The sequence below is a fragment of the Leucoraja erinacea genome, unplaced genomic scaffold (assembly GCF_028641065.1).
Source record: "Leucoraja erinacea ecotype New England unplaced genomic scaffold, Leri_hhj_1 Leri_265S, whole genome shotgun sequence".
In the NCBI taxonomy this organism is placed as follows: Eukaryota; Metazoa; Chordata; class Chondrichthyes; order Rajiformes; family Rajidae; genus Leucoraja; species Leucoraja erinaceus.
In genome coordinates, this window is record NW_026576166.1 from 35,001 (window position 1) to 55,162 (window position 20,162).

A 20,162-nucleotide genomic window follows, 5' to 3' on the forward strand; every position below is an offset into this window, starting at 1 on the left:
CCTCCATCTCCCTCCCCCTCTCCCTGTCATTCTCCCCCTCTCCCTCCCTGTCTCTTTCTCCTCTCTCTCTCCCTGCCCCTCTTCTCCCTCCCCCTCTTCTCTCTCTCCCTCTCCCTCTCTGTATCCCTCCCACTCTCTCTCCATCCCCCTCTCCCTCTCTCTCTCCATCTCCCTCTCACCTCCCCTTGCCCTCTCTCCCTAACCCAGTACACTCTCTCCCCTGAAACAATCGAGGCATTGAAGACTCCAACCTTTGACGTCTGGCAGTGGGCTCCGAATGAGGTAAGGTAGAGGGGGGAGGGGGAGAGGGGAGGGGGAGGGGAGGGGGAGAGGGAGACTCGAGAGGGGAGGAGAGGGGGAGAGAGGGACCTAGGGGAGGGAGAGGGTGGGAAGAGGGAGGGGGGAGAGGGAGGAGGGAGAGGGGGGAGTCCTCTTTGGGGGGGAGGGGAGGAGGGAGAGGGAGAGGGTGGGGGAGAGGGAGAATCCCCTCCTTGAGGGGAGAAGATGGGGAAGGAGGGAGAGGGGAATGTGAGAGGGGGAGAGGATTTTATGTGTGTGCGAGTGAGTATGTGATCTGTGTCTATTCTCCACAGATGCTGAGCTGTCTGGAGTACATGTATCACGGGCTGGGCCTGGTCCGGGACTTCAATATCAACCCCATCACACTCAAACGTTGGCTGGTACGTGAAGCCAGAGAGGGGGGGAGAGAGAGAGAGGGAGAGGGAGAGAGAGAGAGAGAGGGGGAGGGGGGACAGAGAGGGATAGAGAGGGGGAGAGCATGGTGAGAGAGAGAGGGAGGAAGGGGGAGAGAGAGGGAGAGAGACGGACAGAGAAGGGGTGAGGGGACAGGGAGGGAGAGGAAGGGGAGAGATAGGGAGACAGAAAGGGAGAGAGAGGGAGGGTGAGGGAGAGAAAGAGAGAGGGAGGGAAAATGAGGGAGGGAAAGGGAGAGATAAAATCTCTCTCCCCCTCCCTATCATGACTCTCTCCCTCATCCGTCCCCCCTCGCCTTCCCTCCTTTTTTCCACTCCCACTCGCCTCTCTCCTCCCTCACTCTCTCCCCCACGCTCTCTCCTGTGTCAATTCGGGGGTCAGGGGGTCAGTATGGGACGTGTCAGCATGGTATAGATGGGCCAAACATCCTGTAACCAGTTGTATCCACTCCCCTCCCTCCCCTCTCCTCTCCTCTCCCGCCTAGATTACTGCAACGCCCTTTACACTGGCATCAGCCAATCTTCCCTGTCCCACCTGCAACTGGTCCAAAAACGCCACAGCGAGACTCCTGACGGGCACCTGATAAAGGGACCACATCACCCCGATCCTGGCCTCTCTCCACTGGCTCCCTGTGCCATTCCGTAAAATACTCCTCCATGTCTACAAAGCCTTCAACGGGCTTGCCCCCACCTACATGACAAGTCTGCTTACCCACCACACCACCTCCAGGTCCCTCAGGCCGGCCGACTTGGGGTTACTGAACATCCCACGGTCTAGGCATAAGCTCAGGGGCGACCGCGCCTTTGTGGTTGCAGCTCCTAGACTGTGGAACGGAATCCCCCTTCCCATCAGAACTGCCCCCTCCATCGACTCCTTTAAGTCAAGACTAAAGACTTATTTATACTCCCAAGCCTTTCCTGACGTCCCCTGAGTGAGGGCTACATATATATATGTATGTAATCTGTTTTGTTGTGTTATTCTTATAACAAATGTAAAGCACTTTGGCAAACGAGAGTTGTTTTTTAAATGTGCTATAGAAATAAATGTGACTTGACTTGACTCCTCCCTCCCCTCTCCTCCCCTCCTCCTCCCCTCTCCTCCCCTCTCCCCCCTCCCACAGTTAAACGTCCAGGAGAATTACAAGGACAATCCCTTTCACAATTTCCGTCATTCGTTCTCGGTTACTCAAATGATGCATGGCCTGGTCTACCTCTGTGAGCTCCAGGTTAGAGCGAGCCCCCCTCCCTCTCCCTCCCCCTCTCCATCCCGCTCCTCTCCTCTCTCTCCTCCCCTCTCCCCCCTCCCCCCTCCCCTCTCTCCTCCCCCTCCTCTCCCTCCTCTCCCTCCCCCTTCCCCCTCCCCCCCTCCCCTCCCCCCTCTCCCCCCTCTCCCCCCCCCCCCTCTCTCCCCCTCTCTCTCTCCCCCCCTCTCTCACTCTCTCTCTCTCTATTCCCCTCTCTCCCCCCCCTCTCTCACCCCTCTCCTCTTCTCTCTCTCCCACCGGCTCCTCTCTCTCCGAAATCTCTCATTCTCTCACCTCCTCGATCTCTCCTCTCCTTCTCCCCCTCCCCTCCTCTCAACAATGCTAAGTCCTCTCTCCCTCCCCTCCCCCTCCCCTCCGCTCTCCTCTCCTCCTCTCCTCCCCTCCCTCTCTCTCCTCCCCTCTCATCCCCTCTCCTCCTCTCCTCCCTCCTCCCTCTTCTCTCTTCTCCTCCTCCTCCTCCCCTCTCTCTCCTCTCCCCTCTCCTCCCCCTCCTCTCCTCTCCTCCCTCCCCCTCTCCAGGTACCAGGCTCTCTCCAGCCACTGAGTTGTCTCTCTTCTCCTCTCCTCGCTCGCCGCTGGAACCAACCTCATTGCGCCTCTCCCTTTCTCCCTCTGCTCCCGAGGAGGAGTGCTCTCTCCTTCGCCTCCTCGTCCCCTTCCCCTCAGAGGCTGCTGAGATCCACCTCCTCTCCTCCTCTCCCTCCCTCCTCTCTCCTCTCCCACCCTCTCTTGAAGAGAGGGGTCCTCTGACTCCCTCTCCTTCCCACACAGTGGGAACTTCTCCTCTGCTCCTGTCTCCTCCCTTTTATGTTAAATTCTAGTCTGTCTTCTCCTCCTCTCTCTCAGGCTCTCCTCTCCCCTCCTCTCCACCCTCCTCCCCTCCCTCCTTCCTCTCTCTCCCTCCTTTTGGAGGACCCAAGAACCTCCTCAGAGGGAGGAGGAGAGGGGGATGGGGGAGGGAGGGGGAGGGGAGGAGAGGAGAGATCACCTCTCCCCTCCAAGGACTCCTCTCCTCTCCTCTTCCCCCCTCCTCTCTCCAGGAGAGGGGAGGGGTGGGGAAGAGAAGGAGGTCCCCCTCCTCTCCATGGGGAGGAGACGGGTCTCCTCTCCTCTCCTCTCAGGAGACCTCCTCCCCTCCCCTCCTCCTCACCCTTCTCCTCTCTCTCCTCCTCCCCTCCCCTCTCTCTCTCTCTCCTCCCTCCTCTCGGGGAGGGAGGTCTCAGGGGAGAGGAGGGAGGGGAGGGAGAGGGAGAGATCCTCTCCTCCTCCCTTCCCCAAGGGGGGAGGGGGGAGGAGGTGGAAGGGAGGGGAGGGTTAGGAGGGAGAAAGGCTTAGGGGAGATGAGTGTGGGTAGGAGAGAGACGGGGAGAGAGGTGAGGGAGAAAAGGAGGGTAGGGAGTGGGAAAGTCTAGGACCAGAGGGCACAGCCACAGAATTAAAAGAAGGAGATGAGGAGGAATTTCTTTAGCCAGAGGGTGGTGAATCTGTGAGATTTGTTGCCACAGATGGCTGTGGAGGCCACAAGTCAGTGGATATATTTAAGGTAGAGATGGATAGATTGTTGATTAGTGCGGGTGTCAGGGTTTATGGGGAGAAGGCAGGAGAATGGGGTTAGGAGGGAGAGATAGATCAGCCGTGATTGAATGGCGGAGTAGACTTGATGGGCCGAATGGCCTGATTCTGCTCCTCGGACTTTTACGAAAGGGGTCGGCCATTTAGGACTGAGACGAGGAAAAACTTTTTCACCCAGAGAGTTGTGAATCTGTGGAAATCTCCGCCACAGAAGGCAGTGGAGGCCGATTCACTGGATGTTTTCAAGAGTTAGATTTAGACAATAGACAATAGGTGCAGGAGTGGGCCATTTGGCCCTTCGAGTCCTCAGCTCCAGGGGCTAATGGAATCAAGGGATATGGGGAGAAAGCAGGAACGGGGTTACTGATTCTGGATGATCAGTCATGATCATATTGAATGGTGGTGCTGGCTGGAAGGGCCGAATGGTCTCTACTCCTGCACCTATTGTCTATGTTTCCATGTTTCAAGAACTAGTGTGTGAAGGGGTGATCCCTGGTCAGCACAGACTCGATGGGCCGAAGGGCCTGTTTCTGCGCTGTATCTCTAAACTAAACATATGCTTCTAACTCAGGGGATGAGAGAGCTGATCCTCGCCACAGACATGGAGAGACACAAGGATATCATGTCTGACTTCTCGCAGTGTGTAGAGGTCTTTAACTTCACAAATCCAGAACATGTAAGACTGGTAAGTGGGAGGGGTTTGAGTGACAATTAATGTGTGTAAGGACTCCTCTCCTTTCCCTCCTCTCCCTCTCCTCTCCTCTCCTCCCTCCCTCTCCTCTCCCTCTCCTCTCCTCCTCTCCTCCCTCCTCTCCTCTCTCCTCCCCTCCCTCCTCCTCTCCTGCCTCTCCTCCCTCCTCTCCTCTCTCTCCTCTCTCTCCTCTCTCTCCCTCCCCTTCTCTCTCTCCCACCTCCTTCTCCCTCTCTCCTCCCCCCTCTCTTTCTCTCCCTCTCTCTCTCCCCTCTCTCCCTCCCCCTCTCTCTCTCCCACCCTCCCTCTCTCTCTCCCTCTCCTCTCCTCTCCCACTCCCTCTCTCTCTCCCCCTCCCTCCCTCTCTCTCTCTCCCTCCTCTTCCTCCCCTCCCTCTCCTCTCCTCTTCCTCCTCCTTCCCTCCCTCCTCCCCTCTCCTCTCCCTTCCTGCCTCTCTTCTCCTCTCTCCCCTCTCTCCTCTCCTCCTCTCCCTCTCTCCCTCTCCTCTCCTCTCCTCCTCCCCTCCCCTCCTCTCCTCCCCTCCTCTCCTCTCTCCCTCCCCCCTCTCCCCTCTCCTCCTCTTCTCTCCCCTCTCTCCTCTCCTTCTCTCCTCTCCTCTCTTCTCCTCTCCCTCTCCTCTCTCCTCTCCTCTCCCTCTCCTCTCTCTCTCTCTCCCTCCTCTTCCCCCCTCTCTCTCTCCTCTATCCTCTCTCTCCTCTCCTGTCCTCTCCTCCTCTCCTCCTCCCTCTCTCTCTCCTCTCCCTCTCCCTCCTTCCTCTCCCTCCCTGCCTCTCCTCTCCCTCCTCTCCTCTCCTCCTTCCTCTCTCCCCTCTCCTCTCTCCTCTCTCCCTCTCCTCTCCTCCTCTCTCTCCTCTCCTCCCCTCTCTCCTCTCCTCTCTCCTCTCCTCTTCCTCCCCCCTCCTCTCTCCTCTCCTCTCTCTCTCCTCTCTCTCCCTCCTCTCCTCCCCTCTCTCTCCTCCTCTCTCCCTCTCCTCTCTCTGCTCTCTCCTCTCTCCCTCCTCTCCTCTCTCTCCTCCCTCCTCTCCTCTCCTCCCCCTCTCCTCTCTCTCTTCTCCTCCTCTCCTCTCCCATGCCTCTCCCTCTCTCCTCCTCCCTCTCTTCTCCCTCTCTCCTCTCCTGCCCTCTCTCCTCTCCTCCCCTCTCTTCTCTCCTCTCCTCTCCTCTCCTCCCCTCTCCTCTCCTCTCCTCTCCTCTCCTCTCCTGCCTCCCTCTCTCCCTCCTCTCCTGCCCCTCTCTCCTCTCTCCTCTCCCTCTCTCCCTCTCCTGCCCTCTCTCTCCTCTCCTGCCCCCCTCTCCTCCTCCTCTCCTCTCCCTCCCTCTCCTCTCTTCTTGCCCCCTCTCCTCTCCTCTCCTGCCTGCCTTCTCTCCTCTCCTCTCCTGCCCTCCTCTCCTCTCCTGCTCTCCTTCTCTCCTCCCCTCTCCTCCCCTCTCTCCTCTCCTGCCCTCTCCTCCTCGCCTCTCCTCTCCTCTCCTCTCCACCCCTCCCTCTCCTCTCCTGCCCTCTCTCTCCTCTCCTGCCTTCTCTCCTGCCCTCTCCTCTCCACCCTTCTCTCCTCCCCTCTCCTCCCCTCCACTCCACTCTCTTCCCCTCTTCTGCCCTCTCTCCTCTCCTCCCCTCAGCTTGAGCAGATTCTAATTAAATGTTGTGACACTTCGAATGAGGTGCGGCCTCTGCAGGTTTCAGATCCGTGGGTCGACTGTCTGTTGCAGGAGTATTTCATGCAGGTAGGAAGAGAGGGAGAGGGGGAGGGAGGGAGGGAGAAGGGAATAGGGAGAGTGGGGGAGAGAGAGAGATAGAGAGGGGAGAGAGAGTGAGCGGAGGGAAAGGGAGAGAGGGAGGGATGGAGTGAGAGAGGGAGCGGAGAGAGAGAAAGAGGGATGGAGAGAGGGAGAGAGGGGCGTTGAGGAGGGAGGGAATGAGGGGCGTTGAGGAGGGAGAGAGGGAATGAGGGGCGTTGAGGAGGGAGAGAGGGAATGAGGGGCGTTGAGGAGGGAGGGCTGATCCTCATCTTGCCTATGCCACAGGGTGACAGAGAGAAGGCGGAAGGTTTACCTGTGACACCGTTTATGGATCGGGCGAGAGTTTCTAAACCACACACACAAATCATCTTCATCACCTCCATCCTTGTCCCAATGGTCGAATCTCTGAGCAAGGTAACACTACACCCCTCTCCCCGTCTCTGTAACCCCCTCCCCTGTGAGGTTATCCATTTTGGTAGCAAAAACAGGAAGGCAGATTACAATCTAAATGTCGTCAAATTGGGAAAAGGGGAAGTACAACGGGATCTAGGGGTCATTGTTCATCAGTCAATGAAAGCAAGCAGGTACAGCAGGCAGTGAAGAAAGTGAATGGCATGTTGGCCTTTATAACAAGAGGAATCGAATATAGGAGTAAAGAGGTTCTACTGCAGTTGTACAGGGCCCTGGTGAGACCACATCTAGAGTATTGTGTGCAGTTTTGGTCCCCTATTTTGAGGAAGGACATTCTTGCTATTGAGGGAGTGCAGCGTAGGTTCACAAGGTTAATTCCCAGGATGGCGGGATTGTCATATGCTGAGAGAATGGAGCGACTGGGCTTGTACACTCTGGAATTTAGAAGTATGAGATTATTGAAACATATAAGATTATTAAGGGCTTGGACACGCTAGAGGCAGTATGTTCCCGATGTTGGGGGGGGTCCAGAACCAGGGTCCACAGTTTAAGAATAAGGGGTAGGCCATTTAGAACAGAGGCGAGGAAACACATTTTCTCACAGAGAGGGGTGAGTCTGTGGAATTTTCTGCCTCAGAGGGCGGTGGAGGCGGGTTCTCCAGATACTTTCAAGAGAGAGCTAGATAGGGCTCTTAAAGATAGTGGAGTCAGGGGATATGTTGAGAAGGCAGGAACGGGGTACTGATTGTGGATGATCAGCCATGATCACATTGAATGGTGGTGCTGGCTCGAAGGGCCCAATGGCCTACTCCTGCACCTATTGTCTATTGTATTACTTGCCCTCACTGACAGTTGGACTGTGTTACAGCTGTTTCCACAGCTGGATGATGTGCTCCTGTCTCCTCTGAAGGCCACACGAGATGAATACCAGCTATGGAATGAGGAGAGGAACCAATTGGAGCCGTTACCCGGGACCCCCGTGATCCAAATCTCCATCTGAGACCGCCCCCTCACCCCCCCCAGCTCCCCCGGCAAGACAACACAGCGGGTAGAGCTGCTGCCTCACAGTGCCGGGGACCCGGGTTCGATCCCGACCACGGGTGCTGTCTGTATGGAGTTTGCACGTTCTCTCCCCGTGACCTGTGTGGGTTTTCTCCAGGTGCTCCGGTTTCCTCCCACACTCCACAAAGACGTGCAGGTTTGTAGTTTAATTGGCTTTGGTAAAGATTGTAAATTGTTCTCTAGTGTGTGTGTGTGTGTAAGATAGTGTTAGTGTGCGGGGGATCGCTGTTCGGCATGGACTCGGTGGGCTGAAGGGCCTGTTTCCACGCTGTATCTCTAAACTGAACTAAACAAGAACACACACACACATACGATCACACACACACATACGATCACACACACACACATACAGTCACACACACACACGAGAAATAGTGGGGAGGGAGAATGGAAGGTGGAGGAGTTGGGACAGTCCATCTGTTCCCCATTCTCTATCACGCCCAATTTTCTCTATTCCCACACACGTGATGACGCGCTTCGACACGGGCTGCGGGGGTGGGGGTGTGGAGGAGGAGCTGGGGCTGCTGCAAAGGCATATGTAAATGGATCCATTCCGATTGGACATCTGTGAGCATTCGGCATTGTGACATCACACGATGGAATGTTCACCAACATTCTATGGGTGAGAGCTGTTTTTTTTTACCATTTTGAAAAAAAAATTGGGGGGGGGGGAGAAGGATTTTATTTAAAATGTGTACATAAACTCGACGAAATTTAATGAGGGGTGGATTTGAGAATGTAAAAGTGAAATCTCTACCGAAATGAAAAAAATCTCGGAGTTTCTGCGTGTGGTGTTGGCGTAGCAATGAATCAAAGGCTCGCACCCACAAACACAGCCAGGCAGAAACACACACACACACACACACACACACACACACACACAGCCACACACACACACACACACAAACGCCACACACACACACACACAAACGCACAGCCACATAGTTTTAATATATAGATAGATGTGAACATAAAAATGTCTAAATGTAATGAAGAGTGGATTAGCAAATGTAAAAGTGACGATCCTGGCACCGTTTATTTTTTAAATTACTGTTGCACCTTATACTTGTAGTAAATCAATAAATGCAGACCACGTCTTTTGGAAGTGGTCTGCTTTGCCTGCAAGGAGGAATCTCATATCTTCCAGGTGTAATGTTTCGAAAATATTTGAAATCCACATATTTATTGTTGGTATAGGAGCGTTTTTCCAGAATTTGATTATAAGGTTTTTTCCAGTTATTAGCCCGTAATTGAATAAATTATTTTGAAACACGTTTAATTCAGGGCTACCTTCCATTATTCCAAAGATAATCCATTCTGCATTTGGTATCAATTTAGTTTTAAATAATTTTGTGAAGATTTCAAAGATTTCGGTCCAGAATTTTGGAGTTTTTATACAAAAAACAAATGAGTGCACTATAGTAGCTTCTTGAGACTAGCATTCATCACAAATATGTGGGACGTTGGGGAAAAGTTTATTTATTTTGGTTTTTGAATAGTATAATCTATGTAATGTTTTGAATTGAATTAGAGTATGTCTTACGTTAATCGAGCATTTATGCACATATAGTGTTTATCCAAGCTCTCTTTTGAAATGTTTATAGCTAGTTCTTGTTCCCAGTCTCTTCTAATACCATCGGTTGTTGGTATTTCTATATTTAAAATAGTGTTATATAAGTATGATATTACGTTTGCTGACTCGGCCTTTGTCTTCATTACTCCGTCCAGTAAGTCTGGAGGCATATTATGATAGCCTTTTGTATATTTTTTCAGATAATCACATAGAAAAGAATAGAATATAATAGAATACGTTTATTGTCATTGCACAATACTGTGCAACAAAATTTCATTGCATCTCCTTCGGTTTAAAAAGAACAAACACAACAGCCATTGACTCACATATACACAAATCAGTAATAAAATAATAAATAGGTCTAAAAATATTTTAAAAGAATATTTCGCATTATCTTGAACCCCATTGTGCTTCCCCAGTGTTCTCTGTTAGAATTAAGTTCTTTTATCGCACATGGGTAGAAACTATTTTTTAGTCAACAGCTGCGCGTCTTCAGAGTCCTGCATCGCCTCCCAGAGGGTAGCAGAGTAAACAGGTGGTTGGCAGATGTGTCCTGCTTGACGTTTGTGGCCCAGCCCAAGCATCGGGCCCTGTATATGTAATCCAGGGAGGGCAGTTGAGCGTTTGTGATGCTCTGTGCAGTTTTTATAACTCTCTGCAGCGCCCTCCTCTCAGCCACAGTACAGCTAGCAAACCACACCAGGATTCCATAGGAGAGGATACTTTCCACGGCGCACCAGGAGAAGGACAGCAGCAGCGGCTGTGAAACATAGAAACATAGAAATTAGGTGCAGGAGTAGGCCATTCGGCCCTTCGAGCCTGCACCATTCGATATTCAATATGATCATGGCTGATCATCCAACTCAGTATCCTGTACCTGCCTTCTCTCCATATCCCCTGATCCCATTAGCCACAAGGGCCACATCTAACTCCCTCTAAATATAGCCAATGAACTGGCCTCAACTACCCTCCTGTGGCAGAGAGTTCCAGAGATTCACCACTCTCTGTGTGAAAAAAGTATTCTTCTCATCTCGGTTTTAAAGGATTTCCCCCTTATCCTTAAGCTGTGACCCCTTGTCCTGGACTTCCCTAACATCGGGAACAATCTTCCTGCATCTAGCCTGTCCAACCCCTTAAGAAACAGCCATAAGTTTATATAAGATCCCCTCTCAATCTTCTAAATTCTAGAGAGTATAAACCAAGTCTATCCAGTCTTTCTTCATAAGACAGTCCTGACATCCCAGGAATCAGTCTGGTGAACCGTCTCTGCACTCCCTCTATGGCAATAATGTCCTTCCTCATATTTTAGACCAAAACTGTACGCAATACTCCAGGTGTGGTCTCACCAAGACCCTGTACAACTGCAGTAGAACCTCCCTGCTCCTATACTCAAATCCTTTTGCAATGAAAGCTAACATACCATTCGCTTTCTTTACTGCCTGCTGCACCTGCATGCCTACCTTCAATGACTGGTGTACCATGACACCCAGGTCTCGCTGCATCTCCCCCTTTCCCAATCGTTTGCTCTCCTCAGAGACCTCAGGAAATACAGCCGCTGCTGTGACTTCTTCATGAGAGTGACGGTGTTCATTGTACATTTGAGGTCCTGGGCGATGTTTATTCCCAGGAACTTAAAGTCAGTGACTCTCTCCACCATGTCTCCTTTGATGTATAAGAGAGCAGGTTCCTCTCTCCTCTTCCTCCTGAAGTCAACGACCAGTTCTTTTGTCTTTGATGGGTTGAGTGTTTTTGGTACACCAGACAGTCAGTTTTTGGACTTCATCTCTGTAGGCAGACTCGTCGTTGTTGTTTATCAGTCCCACCACAGTCGTGTTGTCCGCAAACTTGATGATCCGGTTTGTGCTGTGTGTTGGTGTGCAGTCATAGGTGTATATTGTGTATAAGATGGGACTCAGCACACAACCTTGTGGCACTCCTGTGCTGAGCGTCAGGACTGGGGAGTGATTGGACCCGATCCTGACAATCTGTGGACGGTCTGTTAAAGTCCTTAATCCATCTGCATGTGTTGGCATTAACACCCAGGTCACACAGTTTGTCCACCATTCTGCTGGGGATGATGGTATTAAATGCAGAACTAAAATCTACAAATAACATCCTCACATATGAGCCAGGGCGCTCCAGCTGTGACAGTGCAGAATGTAGAGCTATGTTGATGGCATCCTCTGTTGACCTATTAGCTCTGTATGCAAACTGATGCTGATCCAGGGTGGGTGGGAGTGAGGATTTAATGTGGGCCAGGACCAGCCTCTCAAAGCACTTCATCACAGTTGAAGTAAGAGCTACAGGTCTGTAGTCGTTCAAGCTGGTGTTTTTTTTGGGAACAGGCATGATGGTAGCAGTCTTGAAGCAGTTAAGGACAGTGCACGTTGACAGAGAGAGGTTAAAGATGTTGCTAAATACCTCCGCTAACTGGTCTGCACTGTCCCGCAGTACTCTCCCTGGGATGCCATCTGGACCAGCAGCCTTCCTGGGGTTGACACAGCGGAGTGCTCTCCTGACATCCTCGGTGCTCACAGTGAGTGCCAGGTCATCGGTGCTGGGTGTGGCTGCAGGTGCAGGCTCATTCAGTTCAAAACGGGCGAAAAAGTGGTTGAGCTCCTCAGCTAGTGAGTTGTTACTGCTGCTGGTGGTTGGCCCCCTGTTGCCCTTGTAGTTGGTAAGTTGCTGAATACCATGCCAGACACGTTGAGGGTCCCTCTCGTTAAAGTGCCCCTCTAGCCTTCTTCCATAGGCTGCCTTTGCCTCTTTAATGGCTCTCTTTAGTTTGGATCTGGCAGTGCTGTACAGTTCATCACTGCCAGATCTAAAGGCTGAGTTGCGTTCCCTCAGCAACTTCCTGACATCCCTAGTCATCCATGGTTTGCTGTTTGGATAACACCTAACCTCTCTGTCGACAGTGACGTTATTGATGCAGTTCTGTATGTAGAACATGACTGGATGTGTAGTCTGATGTGTCCTGGTTTGCAAAAAAGATCCCACTGGGTGCGCTCAAAGCGGTCCTGAAGCTGGGCGGCAGCGCCCTCAGGCCAAGTCTTTATGTTTCTCACACTGGGCTTAGTTTTCACGATGAGAGGTCTGTATGCTGGGGTGAGAAAGAGGGATAGATGGTCAGACTGGCTGAGGTGAGGGAGGGGGGAGGCTTTGTATCCATCAGGGAACATAAAAACTGACTACAAAAGTTTTTATAAATATGTGAAGAGAAAAAGGTTACATAAACAAATGTAGGTCCCTTGCAGTCAGGAAACAGGTGAATTGATCATGGGGAACAAGGATATTGAATAACTACTTTGGTTCCGTCTTCACTAAGGAAGACATAAATAATCTGCCAGAAATAGCAGGGGACCGCGGGTCAAAGGAGATGGAGGAACTGAGTGAAATCCAGGTTAGTCTGGAAGTGGTGTTGGGTAAATTGAATGGATTAAAGGCCGATAAATCCCTAGGGCCAGATAGGCTGCATCCCAGAGTACTTAAGGAACTAGCTCCAGAAATAGTGGATGCATTAGTGATAATTTTTCAAAACTCTTTAGATTTTGGAGTAGCTCCTGAGGATTGGAGGGTAGCAAACGTAACCCCACTTTTTAAGAAGGGAGGGGGTGAGAAAACGGGGAATTACAGACCAGTTAGTCTAACATCGGTAGTGGGGAAACTGCTAGTCAGTTATTAAAGATGGGATAGCAGCACATTTGGAAAGTGGTGAAATCATTGGACAAAGTCAGCATGGATTTACGAAAGGACTTTGCGAAAGGATGTCAGGACTTTCATATGAAGAAAGACTGGATAGACTCGGCTTGTACTCGCTAGAATCTAGGAGATTGAGGGGGGATCTTATAGAAACTTACAAAATTCTTAAGGGGTTGGACAGGCTAGATGCAGGAAGATTGGTCCCGATGTTGGGGAAGTCCAGGACAAGGGGTCACAGCTTAAGGATAAGGGGGAAATCCTTTAAGACCGAGATGAGAAAAACATTTTTCACACAGAGTGGTGAATCTCTGGAACTCTCTGCCACAGAGGGTAGGCTCCGGTAGGCGGCGCGACTCTGGTCAGCAGCGGCCTCTGCAGCCTGTCCGCGTTTTTATTATTTTTTGTCTATGTTTATATGTAGTTTTTGTTATTTTATGTTGGGGTGTGTGTGTGTGGGGGGGCGGGGGTGGGGTGGGGGGGGGGGGGGGGGAAAACATTTGAATCTCTCCCTGCACTGGAGACCCGATCTTTTCTCGTCGGGTCTCAGCTGTCGTTGGGGCCGCAACGAGGAGCGGCCTCCAACAGAAGAAGCCGGGGACTCTGGTGCCGACTCACCTCACCGTCGCGGAGCTGGCCGAGTCCGGAGCGGGTGGAGCGGTGGAGGAGCGCTGCCGCTGCTGCTGCTGTCGTTGCTGCTGCTGCTGCTGCTGCTGCCGCTGCTGCTGCGGGTCTGTGGACGACGGCATCGGGAGCCCGCGGATCCCTGGAGGGAGACCGCTTTTCGGGGCTCCTGCAGCGGCGACTTCTCCCGCCCGAGTTGCGGGGTTGAAGAGCTCCTGGAGCGGGGCCTGACATCACCGCCCCGCGCGGCTGGAATGGCCGCGGGACTTTGCGAGCGCACACCGGGGGCTCCAACACCAAGACCCGGTGTGCGACCTCGCACCACCCGGCGTGGCTTCAATGGCCGCGGGACAATCGCCATCGCCAGCCGGGGGCTTTGACTTTGACTCTGACATCGGGGGAGAGAGAGTGCAGTGGAGAGATAAGTTTATTTGGCCTTCCATCACAGCTATGTGATGGATGTTTATGTACAAAAAATGTAATTATGTTGTGCCTGGGGTCTATTTGTGTGTAATGTATGGCTGCAGAAACGGCATTTCATTTGGACCTCCAGGGGTCCAAATGACAATTAAATATACTCTTGATACTCTTGATAGTTGAGGCCAGTTCATTGGCTATATTTAAGAGGGTGTTAGATGTGGCCCTTATGATTAAGGGGGTCAGGGGGTATGGAGAGAACGCAGGTACGGGATACTGAGTTGGATGATCAGCCATGATCATATTGAATGGCGGTGCAGGCTCGAAGGGCCAAATGGCCTCTACTCCTGCACCTATTTTCTATGTACCTATGATAGAAGATCTATTGATTGATTGCTCAGCATCCAGGCAGAGCTGGCAAGGGCAAATCGGTTAACAAGACAAGGAGCGACAGGAGAAAGTAGTAGGAAGCATGGAATATAATTGACATGATTTACAAATGTTCATTGTTTAAAGGAGTTAAAAGGCACATGGAACAAGTGGGACACGTGGACAATTCTAGAGTTGAAGATGGATTCAAAGGAAACACAACTGGCAAAAATAATAGTAACCTGGGGGATGCAAAGGGTTTGGGAACTCAACAAGTGACGAGCAGGAATTGGGAGTATGTGTGGCTTTACTGGGAGCACAAAACCTGGTGGGAAAGTGAGTGGTCAGGACACAGAGATACATTAATGGTGAAAAGCAGTAAACATCAGATGCTGAAGTCTAACATACATGTGTAAATGTTGACAACATGGTCAGTTTTTCCTTGGTAAAGAGACCCGAACAGGATAAGTCAGTGAATGAGGGAGGTGGAAATAACTGGAGATGTGGGAAGTTATTCCCATTGGATAGATTGGGAAATGGAAACGTGGTGTGGAGAGATATCGTGATTGGGGTGCCCAACTCAGGCCTAATGTGCAGATTCAGACTCACTCATCAAAGACAATGTTTTCACAGGCGTCCTTGGAATCCAGAGTAAGGAAAACAAACTGAAGTGGGCTCCAAGGGCCCTTGAACCCCTCTTCCTCGTGAATGAAATCAAAGCAGATCACCAACCCCAACCTCATGCAGTCCTTAGTCTGTTAATACCTATTCCACAAATCTTGCATCAACCAACTGAGTATCCACAGACTTCTGGGGTGGAGAGCTCAAAACTTCATGCTTTCCCTCCTCTCTGAGCTTAATGCCCTTTGTCCCGATACAGTGACCCCATTCACAACTGTTGAATACAGGGAAGAGGAGGGGAAACAGGAAATCTCCAGCTATTCTGCATCATTCACGCTCCCAGGAAATCCACTGTAAACACAGTAACTGGAAAATGATTGGACACTCGTTGTTGTCTTGAAGGAAGGTGGTATTTGGTGAAGCAGAATTTAGCCACCAGGGCAATGAATGTGACTTTGTCATTAGTCCACTGACGAGATACCTCCATCACTGGCACTGCCCATTCCTGCTGCAGAACTGAATGGTTCCCTGGTCATTTCAGAGACCTGTGGGTCTGGAGTCACCTGTGGACAAGACCAGGAGAGGCCACCACTCGTACTTTCCAAAGGATGTCACTGACCCAGAGAGTTTGACCACAGTCACTGCTTTCACAGTCAGATAGGGACCAATGAGATGGAGGAAGGAGAGGAATTGCCACAGTGCAACAGGGTGGGGAGGTCCAGGGTCACAAGACCTGTTCCTGCAGCAACTCACCGTCACCTCCCCACAACCCCATCGCCTGGTGCTGCAAGGATGGCAGGCACAAGGGTATCATAACCAGCTGGCATTACTAAATGCTCAAAGCTTTGCCTTGAAACCTGTACTCACTCTGCCACCCCAGGATGCTCTGTTTGATTCTGTCCATCGCTCTGTCGGTGCTGGGACCCTTCTGAGTCTTCTCATGTGATCCAGAAAAATAGAACTGCCGATGTTCCCAGAGAATTCTCACAACTGTAGTTTTCCCATCAAACATTCCCAGGTGAGCAACTTCCACCGGCTTCTTGTCTGTATCTGAAGACTTCTCCAGGAGGATCACAGCACAGATGTCTTCTCTCTTTCTTCCTCGATTGCCTATTGAGAAATTAATCATTGTTGAAATTGTTGAGTCTTTATACTTCAATTATTCCATCACTGAGAGATTCCTAATGCTAAACCAGGAGTTGAACTTCCTTGTCATGTCCATATGAGTGAGCTCTCAAATACCTCTCAGTACTCCACAACTCTTTCCCACGTCTCCTTCCCCCAGCTCCATTATATCTCAGTGACATAACATTGACGCTCCTGTGAGTATCAGACAATCTTCACCCTTTCTTCAGTACTACTCCTTAACCCAGGAGTCCATTCCTTGTATCTGTGCTGCCCAAGGATATCCTTCCTTGGAGCGCTCTGGTTGAGGTCTCCCCAGCCCAGTACAGCTACACACCTCCTCTCTCTGGTCCTCCCTGCCCTCTGCAATGAGGGCCATTGACCTTTTCCACTGGCCTGATGTATGCTTTGTGAGCTCATTCTCCCAGTTCCAGCACATTGCCCACTTTCTCAACATTTGGGACATTTCTCCCACTCTGTTCCCCATAGATTCCCATATTATGTCATATCCACCACTTCAGTACTGCCAGGCTTTGCATCCAACACTTAGACACAGGATTGCAACGTCAACCAAGTTATTGCACAGAAACATCTCCACACTATAATGTCCTCTCAGGTACTAGGTGTCCACTTAAGGTCACCCCTCATTCTTGTGAACACCTAGGAATGTACACCCAAACAGTACAGCTTCTCTTGATAGGACAACCGCCTCACCCCAGGAAGTTCATGTTCATAAGTGATAGGAGTAGAACTAGGCCATTCGGCCCATCAAATTTACTCCCCATTTAATCATGGCCGATCTATCTCTCCCTTATGTCCCTAATCTCCAACCTTCTCCCCATAACTCCTGACATACACACTAATCAAGAATCTATCTATCTCTGCCTTAAATATATCCACTGACTTTACCTCCACAGCCTTCTGTTGCAAAGAATTCCACAGATTCACCACCCTCTGACTAAACAAATTTCTCCTCATCTCCTTCCTAAAAGAACGTCCTTTAATTCTGAGGCTATGAACTCTAGACCAAGACTCTCCCACCAGTGGAAACATCCTCTCCATATCCATTCTATCCAAGCCTTTCATGATTCTGTATGGTTCAATGAGGTTCCCCCCTCATTCTTCTAAACTCCAGCGAATATAGGCCCAGTGCAGACAAACCCTCATCATAGGTTGACCTCATTTCTGGGATCATTCTTGTAAACCTCCTCAGGGACACTCTCCAGAACCAGCACATCCTTCCTCTATCAGAACTGAACAAGGAGGAGGACACAAATGCAGGCTCAGACACAGGGCAGATCAGTCTTCAGAGTTTAATCGGTCCAAGTCGGTACACAGGTAAGCAAAACAGAGGCAACAGTACAATCTAGGAGCAGGCAAAAAACAGAAGTTGAAAAACAGGCAATGGTCGAGGTCACAAGATTTCTAGAGCTGGAACGAGGTGATACCAAGTAGCATACACGACGAACTGGTAATGAGAACTAAAACACAAAGGGCTTAAATACAGACTAGCAGGGGATAACGAGACACAGGTGAAACACATCAGGGCGGGGTCAATAATCACATGAGGGTAAACGACCTGATAGGAAATGGGACCTGAAACAAGAGGAGATGCGAGACACCAAAATAAAACAAGAATGCACACTCTAATACTAAAAAACAATAAGAAACAGAAACTAGATCAAACCCGAGACCTGACATCCTCTGACATGGTGCTCACAATATTTCAAATGCAGCCTGACCAGCACCTTATAGAGCCTCAGAGTTATATCCCTGTTTTATGACATATTCGCCCTCGAAATAAATGTGTGCATTGCGTTTGCTTTCTTTACTACTGATTCGACAGGAACTATCATGGTGAAACTTCCTTGGACTGACTCCAATGCTCCCATATCCTTTTCTAGATAAGGGGAACAAAATTGTGCATAACATTCTAGGTGTGACCTCACCAACAGCCCACACAACTGTAACATCTCCCAATTATTAAACACCAAACGCTTTTCAGTTAAGGCCAAGGTGCCATTTGCTTCGTAACAAGATGGTGTTACATTTTCTAATCCTTGCGCTAGAACATTTGATCACTCTGAACATAACCTGTTTGGATAATCAGCAGTTTGTTATGGACATGATTCTTGTAAGGACAGTTCAATCTGCTTCCACTGTCCCACCAGGCAACACATTCCAGATCGGAACTCACTGAAAACAATAAAATTATCTTCAAATAATCTTCCATCGCACGTGGAGACCATTCAGTCCATCGTGCCTCTGCCGCTCAGAAAGGTCATTGACACAAGGACATCTGATGACAGGGTAATTACCACGAACATTTGTTGTTTGTCATGTACATCAATGATCTGGATGAAGGTGTGGTAAATTGGATTAGTAAGTATGCAGATGATACCAAGATAGGGGGTGTTGTGGATAATGAAGAGGATTTCCAAAGTCTACAGAGTGATTTAGGCCATTTGGAAAAATGGGCTGAAAGATGGCAGATGGAGTTTAATGCTGATAAATGTGAGGTGCTACACCTTGGCAGGACAAATCAAAATAGGACGTACATGGTAAATGGTAGGGAATTGAAGAATACAGTTGAACAGAGGGATCTGGGTATAACCGTGCATAGTTCCTTGAAGGTGGAATCTCATATAGATAGGGTGGTAAATAAAGCTTTTGGTATGCTAGCCTTTATAAATCAGAGCATTGAGTATAGAAGCTGGGATGTAATGTTAAAATTGTACAAGGCATTGGTGAGACCAAATCTGGAGTATGGTGTACAATTTTGGTCGCCAAATTATAGGAAGGATGTCAACAAAATAGAGAGAGTACAGAGGAGATTTACTAGAATGTTGCCTGGGTTTCAACAACTAAGTTACAGAGATAGGTTGAATAAGTTAGGTCTTTATTCTCTGGAGCGCAGAAGGTTAAGGGGGGACCTGATAGAGGTCTTTAAAATGATGAGAGGGATAGACAGAGTTGATGTGGACAAGCTTTTCCCTTTGAGAATAGGGAAGATTCAAACAAGAGGACATGACTTCAGAATTAAGGGGTAGAAGTTTAGGGGTAATATGATGGGGAACTTCTTTACGCAGAGAGTGGTGGCGGTGTGGAATGAGCTCCCAGTGGAAGTGGTGGAGGCAGGTTCATTGGTATCATTTAAAAATAAATTGGATAGGCATATGGATGAGAAGGGAATGGAGGGTTATGGTACGAGTGCAGGCAGGTGGGACTAAGGGGAACAAAATTTGTTCGGCATGGACTTGTAGGGCCGAGATGGCCTGTTTCCGTGCTGTAATTGTTATATGGTTATGAAACATTAGCTCTGTAACTCACAGAAGTGTTGGCTCCAGGATAAACATTGACCCTGGACACCTGGAACAACTCATCTCCCTTTGAAATAACGCCAGTGGAGACCTTGGTGTAACCGAGAGAGCAGACACCACTTGACAGAGCAGGGCAGCCCCAGTGCTGCACGGAGAATGGTGCTTGGTACACAGAAATATACAGAGGCATGAATACACATCCTACCTTCAATCCACTGCAGAGCGTTGCGGAGATCAACAGTTTCACGGGACACTTTGTAGATAAAGAGAACAATTGGAATCCCCGGCTTCTCACAGTGGGAAATGTTCAGTGATTTCATAATAATTGTGTGGACATTCCCTTGACCGTAACACTCCACTGGTACAGAAAATAATGTGTTAATCATTCAGCATCAGTCACATCCATTACACACCCCCTCCTCCCCACCCTGATCGGCTGCTGTCTAGTTTATCCCTGCACACTCTCACTTCACAAGATCACTAGAGGCCTCCACTCGGCCCCTCTACCTCCCTGCACCATTCTTTGCTATCACACACAATAGACAATAGGTGCAGGAGTAGGCCATTCGGCCCTTCGAGCCAGCACCGCCATTCAATGTGATCATGGGCTGATCATCCACAATCAGTACCATGTTCCTGCCTTCTCCCCATGTCCCCTGACTCCGCTATTTTTCAGAGCCTTATTTAGCTCTCTCTGAAAGCATCCAGAGAACCTGCCTCCACAGCGCTCTGAGGCAGAGAATTCCACAGCTAATTTCATCTCTCCTGTTCCACTTCCACATTGCGTCCGGGGCAGATAATCCCCGGGAATCTACCGAAAGTTTCCACACCACGTAGTTTGACACAACCGCCCCTGATCCTTAACTCTGTCCCCTCGATTCAGACTCTGTCACTGGTAGAAACATCTCCACATCTCCACCATCGTGTCCCCTGCGGTCT

The 20,162-nt window shown here is 50.1% G+C and overlaps 2 protein-coding genes across 2 annotated transcripts in view; one reads left to right on the forward strand and one right to left on the reverse strand.

Moving 5' to 3' along the window:
* LOC129693334 (high affinity cGMP-specific 3',5'-cyclic phosphodiesterase 9A-like) overlaps window positions 1–7,420 on the forward strand; it is a 7,508-nt gene extending 88 nt beyond the window's left edge. Inside the window, exons 2-8 of the mRNA XM_055630180.1 lie at window positions 208–282; window positions 594–680; window positions 1,835–1,939; window positions 4,122–4,235; window positions 5,883–5,987; window positions 6,288–6,416; window positions 7,282–7,420. Of these exons, the coding sequence (XP_055486155.1) occupies window positions 208–282; window positions 594–680; window positions 1,835–1,939; window positions 4,122–4,235; window positions 5,883–5,987; window positions 6,288–6,416; window positions 7,282–7,413 (747 nt within the window). The 3' untranslated portion in view covers window positions 7,414–7,420. The remainder of the gene's footprint in view (window positions 1–207; window positions 283–593; window positions 681–1,834; window positions 1,940–4,121; window positions 4,236–5,882; window positions 5,988–6,287; window positions 6,417–7,281) is intronic.
* A 12,028-nt stretch (window positions 7,421–19,448) lies between these two features.
* LOC129693335 (interferon-induced protein 44-like) overlaps window positions 19,449–20,162 on the reverse strand; it is a 28,917-nt gene continuing 28,203 nt past the window's right edge. Inside the window, exon 8 of the mRNA XM_055630181.1 lies at window positions 19,449–19,581. The gene's annotated coding sequence lies outside the window, so the exon portion shown is untranslated. The remainder of the gene's footprint in view (window positions 19,582–20,162) is intronic.